The following is a 6,983-nucleotide window of genomic DNA, read 5'->3' on the forward strand; positions in this document are numbered from 1 at the left end:
ATCACACACGAGCAGAGATGATGTTTTGATAAATTGGGTTATGGTTTGCATGATTCATATAACGTAATTAAGGGGGGGGGGGGGGGGGAATAAACATGAACAAAGCTGTTTTCATTATACTAGGCATATGGTGAATGAAACTTTAAAAAATAATTACCTAGCATTTGTACCTTCAGTAAAGTAAGTGTCTAAATAAATTCATAATACGAAAACGGGCTGAATATCATTTGGCTGAATGTTTACTATCACTGACAGACACTCAGTGGAGGAACTCACTGGATCTAATCTGACACACTCTCACACACACACACACCCGACAGTGGGGATTCTAGGGGCCAGCCACCCCTGAAAGCTCATTGGCCACCCAGGCCAGATCTGATTGGTAGTTGGTCAAATTTAAGTTATTATTAAGTTCGTCAACACAAGAAACCAGAAAATGCTGTCAATCAATGATGACAGCTGATCAACTGATTTACGGCCAGTTTTACGTTTTTAACTAACACAGTAATGGTCGTGCTGAGGCTAGAGAGCTGTTTTCTGATCAGGTGACCCATGAGATGCGCGCGCTGGCTGCTCCGTGAAACAGGAGGACGGTCACAGTACAACAGCAACAACGATAAAAACGCTGCATCTGTAGATTTGAGAGGTATGGTAATTTAATGTTTATCGTAGTTCCCTCTGAATGTGTAGGAAAACGGAAAAAAGTCGAACTACACTGTTCTAGCTAGCTTAGCAGCCCGCAAACCATAGACAGTAAAAGGGTCACTCCTCCACCGCTAGAGGCCAGTGAGTAGCGCTCGCGCGTGTCCGGCTCTTCCGCTTCCGGTCGCGCTCTTCTTCCTCCTCTTACGCTCCCCTCATCATCATGGTGGGTGTCCGACTGCTGTCTCTCCGCGAATCCGCTGCAATCCTCCGGCGGTTGCGTTCCGCTCGTCACCGTGAACCCTCGCGCTGCGTGTAGAGGCCGAGTGGCGCGCGTGAGTGCGAGTATGACGGACGGATGAAGCGCGCGATCCCCTGGTGAGTGATCGATGCATCTGATCAGATCTAATAGCGCTTCTCTGTTGTGATGCTCAACTGTAGGCTGTATATTTGAGGTTATTTGCTGAGATGTGTTAATGTACCATGTTTTTTTTTCTGTTGTTGAATAATAATAATAATAATAAAAGATCTAAAAGCGCTTCTGCCCGGCCCATAATGCACCATTGCCGGCAGACCCGTGTGTGTGTGTGTGTGTGTGTGTGTGTGTGTGTGTGTGTGTGTGTGTGTGTAGGCGCTGCAGAGTGAGTGTTATTAATGCCTGGTGCTCTTCTGTGTGTGTGTGTTCTGATGATCCTATTCTGTATGTTCTACTTTGTGAGTGTGTGTTCTGTGTGTGTGCGCGTGCAGGGACAGCTACGTGCCAGAGGTGAGCTTTCCCATCACGCTTTGCGGTGGTCACGTGACCTGTCTTTTTTTTTTTTTTTTTTTTTTTTTTTATACCTGTCTCGAAAGTGACTGTGGAGTGTCGTCTCCAGGTCATCGAAGCACAGGGAGAGAAACTGAAAGTGTTTCCCGTGTTTGCTGGATTCTGTTCCTGACGAACCCTGAATCTTTCGCACAACAGCTCGCTAGCGTTAGCATTAGCACCTGCTCTGCTGTTCCAACGCCATGCTAGCAGCTGAAAACCTGATCAGTGTTTGTGTGTTCTGATGATCCTATTCTTCTTCATGTCAGGCGACGGTGATGTCACTTCCTGTCCCCGCACCTGATGAAGCACATCCAGCAAGGGCCTGTGCGCGGCATCTCCATCAAACTGCAGGAGGAGTGCAAGCGCAGGGACAGCTACGTGCCTGAGGTGAGCCTTCCCATGATGCTCTGCGGTGGTCACGTGACCTGTCTCGAAAGTGACTGTGGAGTGTCGTCTCCAGGTCATCGAAGCACAGGGAGAGAAACTGAAAGTGTTTCCCGTGTTTGCTGGATTCTGTTCCTGACGAACCCTGAATCTTTCGCACAACCGTTCGTTAGCGTTAGCATTAGCACCTGTTCTGCTCTTCCAACACCATGCTAGCAGCTGAATGAGAGGTGAAGCGGGCGAAGGAGGCGTATTGCAGAGACGGTTTTGTCACGCGGAGTGATAAAACTACTTTTATTTTGTTACTTTATTAAAAATGAATATCAATCAACAATAATCACCCGTCAAATGATCATCTCTCCTCAGTTTAGCGAGAGAACGGCACACAGAACACCTGGCTGTTAGAAAACACAGTTTCAACTGAGCTAATGCTACAATTTAATAAAAAAAAAATGATATTATATCATTTACTGTATTAAAGCAATTTTAAAATGCATCTATATGATATTGTCTCAATATTTTAATGTTTTATTAAAGTATTGAATAATAAAGGTAGAAACCCCATAACCCTAGCATGGAGTAAACGTTAAAGCAGAAATATGAAAGCTGTCAGTAATCGCGCTCGGTCCTCTCGCATTGCATTCTGGGAAATTGTGCTTCAAGTGTACGTCGAGTTTAGACTTGAATTCAGAGAGGATTGTGGGTAAAGTAGTGCATGAATATTGTTCACTCAGACAGCCGTTCTAGTGCACTATATAGTGTACAGGGAGCGGTTTCAGACGTGGCTGTACTTTAGCTTTATTAGCTTTAGCTTCTCATGTTTGTACACATTCTATATTTAGTGTACATGTTCGTTAGTTACATTTTTAGTAGCTTTGTCACATTTATTAGTTGTTTTAAATTATTGCTAGTTTAATTTATTGATTTCTAGGTAAAAGGTAAAATTGTTTAGAAATCAAGTTTTTCAACCAATCTTTTAATTGTAGCTTTATCTCAATTAAGTGTTTTTAAAGTTGTGATTGAGTGGTATTAGCTCGCGTGTGATGGTCATGTGATGTGTTTCCCGCAGGTGTCGGCTCTGGATCGGGAGATCATCGAGGTCGACACAGACTCCAAGGAGATGCTCAAGCTTCTGGTAAGAGTCACTTTAACCCTTCCCATGATGCTCTGCGGTGGTCATGTGGCCTGTCTCGAAAGTGACTGTGGAGTGTCGTCTCCAGGTCATCGAAGCACAGGGAGAGAAACTGAAAGTGTTTCCCGTGTTTGCTGGATTCTGTTCCTGACGAACCCTGAATCTTTCGCACAACAGCTCGCTAGCGTTAGCATTAGCACCTGCTCTGCTGTTCCAACGTCATGCTAGCAGCTGAAAACCTGATCAGTGTTTGTGTTCTGATGATCCTATTCTTCTTCATGTCAGGCGACGGTGATGTCACTTCCTGTCCCCGCAGGCACCTGATGAAGCACATCCAGCAAGGGCCTGTGCGTGGCATCTCCATCAAACTGCAGGAGGAGTGCAAGCGCAGGGACAGCTACGTGCCTGAGGTGAGCCTTCCCATGATGCTCTGCGGTGGTCACGTGACCTGTCTCGAAAGTGACTGTGGAGTGTCGTCTCCAGGTCATCGAAGCACAGGGAGAGAAACTGAAAGTGTTTCCCGTGTTTGCTGGATTCTGTTCCTGACGAACCCTGAATCTTTCGCACACACCTGTCGATCCGATCATGTGACCGCTGAGGTCAGAGGTCACAGCTGTTAGGGATGGGCAATTTTGTCGATTTCTATCATCAACAGGTCTCAAATAACGAGTGCTTGTGCAGGGGGCGTGTTCATCATGAAGAAATGTTTAGACTGTTAGGAAAATGAATGTTGTCAAATAAAAATGACATGAAAACATGAACGTATGAATGGAGAACACACAGCTGAGGAGTAAACGACCTGCCGCGTCATAATCGCTAATGTTCAGAGCATCACACGCGCTCGCGCGGCCGGATCTTGCGTGTGCGCTTCATCCTCCTCGTGCTGAATATGGGCGCAGGGCTTACAGTAGTCCGGCACCGGCCCGATTCATTTTTGTCCAGATTTAACGTGTTCAAATATTTAATGCATCCGCTCTTTCTGTCATCCGCTAGCTAGGGTTATTATTATGACCACGCGAATGCTTTAAACCATACATGCGCAACAAGACAAAAGACAACGCGCTGTCAGCGAATCACAGAAAGACGCGCGCCAGTATCGAGTTCTCTTTCGTGCTCAGTGACACACACGTTTATGCCAAAATGTCTGTTTTGTCGAGCGTCCTCAAGAACAGTCTTCAATGAGTTCAATAAAGTCTTAAAGGGAAGTGAACAGTGGAGAGAACGAGAGTAAAGTTCTGTCTGAGTAAAGTTAGCCTAAAGAACAGTTACTGACCGCTCTTGACTAAAGAACGCTTGTAGCTTTGAGGATTAATCTATATTTTATTTATGTGATGCGGACTGTTTTATAACCTTTAAAATAAATGTTGCCAGATAAGTCTCATCCCCAACTGAACATGTCTAATATTTGAGATTAATTCTATATAGACTTTAGATTCAAATTAATCTAACACTAATATGTGCGCTAGTCTGCAATAACCAATCAGATCTCAGGAACGTCCCCAATAATCAGTGTTGGGAAAGTTCACTTTCTACATGAACTAGTTCAAAGTTCAGGTCACACATTTTAAAATGAAGTAGTTCAGTTCATAGCTCTTTTTTCCGTATGTTGTGAGCTCTTTTTAATTTTTATTATTGCCACAGCCCATGTACAACCACAGACAACAATTATTTAATCGACGGGCAGTTTGCACAAACGTAAGATTTTTCCCATCCTCACCGACCTCGTCATTAGCCGTTAAAATGATCGTACGACGCCTCCTCGCGCCTTATTTAGCTGACGCTTTTATTCAAAGAGACTTACAATTGCTATATATGAGGTCAGAGGTCGCAGGCCTCTGGAGCAACTAGGGGTCAAGTGTCTCAGGGACACATCGGTGTCTCACAGTGGACTCGAACCCGGGTCTCTCACACCAAAGGCATGTGTCTTATCCACTGCGCCACCTCAAGTTCTGTCAGTCATCATCGATCAGCTGTAGATCGGATGGACTGACCCGGTTCTGTGTGTGTGTGTGTGTGTGTGTGTGTGTGTTGAACTGTGATGTCACTGATCCAGTTCTGTTTCCGCAGGACTTTCGGAGCCTGTCGACTCTCCAGGTCACGCAGCCTCCTGTCGGCATGAACTTCAAGACCCCTAGAGGAGTGTGAATATGTGTGTGTGAGTCTGATGATGATGGACAGGTGTGTGTGTGTGTGAGAGAGTCTGATGTGTGTGTGTGTCACCTGGTGTTCTCCTGTTTAATGAGCCTCAAGCAGAAGCGCATCAGTGGATCTACTCTTTATACTAAAGTTACTCGATAAACACTGAGTGAAACATCAGCTTAACTGAACTTATTTAAAATCTGTGTCTGAAACACTGAGTGTCATTTTACAATCTTTGATGAGTGATTGTATTTATGATTTATTGACGTCTAAAGTCTGAAATCAACGGTCTTTGAATTCTGTATTTCTGGCATTTGGTTTTATTTTGTCTGCAAATATTGATGTGATTTATAATAAGATTAATCAGTACGTGTAATTTGACATCCCTAATTGTTAATATACTTCCTTTAATATTAAAACCATAAATCCACTCCCTGGTGAAACTGTCAATATTTACAAAGAATTTAACATTTTATGTTCATTTAAATATCAATTGTTCAACTCGAGGTTTATGGCACTAAGATATTGCTGCACGTTTCCGCTTCAGAACAGGACGGCTTCAGTACGTGTTCATGTACAGTATGGATTAGGCCTCACCTTTAAGAGTTTTGAACGTTAATAAAAAAAACTAAAATTGTTTAAATATTGTTTTGTTTTTTTCAGTAGGCCTACCGCATAATCTCATTTATTTTAATATCAATTATCTAAATAGTGTATGGTCTCAAGCATCATGCCTGACACACACATGTCCACTGTACAGTGTTTTATGACTGCAAGTCCTCTTTATGCTAGAAGGGAGAACCGTGTATTAGGCCCCGTTTACACGAGAACGCTCGCGGGTGAAAACTAAAACTATTTTATCGGATGTGCTTTTCCTTCACACGGCGAAAACGCTCCATCGTTCCTGTTTAAAGGGTAAAAATGAACGCAGGCGTGCGGACTTTGTGTTGTGTGGCAGTGCTTCATATCGCCACTTTAGCCGTCGAGTACATACCAATATTGAATTTCACGCACTTTCGCATCACCACATGCACGCGGATGATGTCCCACCCCAAACGCTAGTCTCGTTTTCTCTTCAGAATCGTTTGCGTGTAAACAGCCATATATGCTCCATATTATGTGGAACAGCTAGATGAGTGGCTCAATCTCAAACTGTGGTCTCTGTCTGGGTTAAAATCCTCTCTTAAAACCGTTTTTTTATTTGGCTTTTAATTCACTGTGAACTCTTGTCATGAGACAACTGTCCGCTTGCTCCCCGTAAACCCGTACGTCTCTCCCCGTTGCTCTGGTCTGTGCTGGCTCCCCCTGCTGGTAAGAAGGGCTAACAGCAGATGGAGGTTATGGAGGCAACTGATATTCCTGCTGTTCTTGGATGTCAAAACTGTTGAATTTTCTGTCCAATTTGAACCACTGAATTTGTAAAGCAAAATAAAATGGACTGAAAATTACCTGTCGAATATTATAGGTTGTATTTTCAAACATTTTGGAAGAGAAATCTGAATGGTGAATATGGATTATTGATTTTTTTTAAATGATGAAAACGTGTGTGAAATGTTTTTGAATTTAAATATTCACAGCTTAAATATACAATCATGTTTAATTAGCCTTAAAATGCTAGCACGGTTAATGCAATGCATATTTGTTCAGGTAGTGTTATTCAAAATACTTTGTTTCAAAAACATTAGTCATTATTTTACTTCCATATTTCTCATTCATAACTGAACATGTTTGCATTGAGAGGCGTCTGACTAATTTCTGCTTGAGTTGAGTTGACCTCTGACCCACGGTTGACCTGCTGTGGAGGAAGACACATAGACTGTAACGGCTTCACTTCATACTGACGGGAAATATGAATGATATCTGAAATATAGACCAGAA

The 6,983-nt window shown here is 43.2% G+C and overlaps 1 protein-coding gene and 4 non-coding genes across 11 annotated transcripts; all 5 read left to right on the top strand.

The window, feature by feature from the left end:
* Positions 1 to 510: 510 nt before the first annotated feature.
* On the top strand, positions 511 to 5,536 carry LOC120474035 (small ribosomal subunit protein eS17). Of its 7 annotated transcripts, none has more exons than XM_089127538.1 (5): positions 511 to 646; positions 1,717 to 1,837; positions 2,904 to 2,969; positions 3,283 to 3,376; positions 5,034 to 5,176. In XM_089127538.1, the coding sequence occupies exons 2-4, from the start codon at positions 1,751 to 1,753 to the stop codon at positions 3,373 to 3,375; spliced, it is 246 nt and encodes an 81-aa protein (XP_088983664.1). In that variant the 5' UTR covers positions 511 to 646; positions 1,717 to 1,750; the 3' UTR covers position 3,376; positions 5,034 to 5,176. The 7 variants fall into 7 exon arrangements, 5 of the variants coding, with proteins under 5 accessions (XP_088983664.1, XP_088983665.1, XP_039520108.2 ...); XM_039664173.2 differs by lacking the exon at positions 511 to 646 and adding an exon at positions 879 to 1,020; XM_089127539.1 differs by lacking the exon at positions 3,283 to 3,376 and having other exon boundaries at positions 5,034 to 5,536.
* On the top strand, positions 1,481 to 1,602 carry LOC120474077 (small nucleolar RNA SNORA71). Its single transcript, XR_005621728.1, has one exon. It is a non-coding gene; the product is annotated as a small nucleolar RNA SNORA71 (small nucleolar RNA).
* On the top strand, positions 1,874 to 1,995 carry LOC120474076 (small nucleolar RNA SNORA71). The gene has a single exon (XR_005621727.1). It is a non-coding gene; the product is annotated as a small nucleolar RNA SNORA71 (small nucleolar RNA).
* LOC120474078 (small nucleolar RNA SNORA71) lies at positions 3,018 to 3,139 on the top strand. Its single transcript, XR_005621729.1, has one exon. It is a non-coding gene; the product is annotated as a small nucleolar RNA SNORA71 (small nucleolar RNA).
* LOC120474074 (small nucleolar RNA SNORA71) lies at positions 3,413 to 3,534 on the top strand. Its single transcript, XR_005621725.1, has one exon. It is a non-coding gene; the product is annotated as a small nucleolar RNA SNORA71 (small nucleolar RNA).
* Positions 5,537 to 6,983: the final 1,447 nt, after the last annotated feature.

This window comes from Pimephales promelas, chromosome 25, assembly GCF_988280905.1.
Source record: "Pimephales promelas chromosome 25, fPimPro1.hap1.1, whole genome shotgun sequence".
NCBI lineage: Eukaryota > Metazoa > Chordata > Actinopteri > Cypriniformes > Leuciscidae > Pimephales > Pimephales promelas.

Coding starts and splice junctions, on each gene's coding strand:
- LOC120474035 (XM_089127537.1), top strand. CDS start 1,001: ATGAAGCGCGCGATCCCCTG. Junction 1,021..2,903: donor ATGAAGCGCGCGATCCCCTG/GTGAGTGATCGA, acceptor TGTTTCCCGCAG/GTGTCGGCTCTGGATCGGGA. Junction 2,970..3,282: donor AGGAGATGCTCAAGCTTCTG/GTAAGAGTCACT, acceptor CTGTCCCCGCAG/GCACCTGATGAAGCACATCC.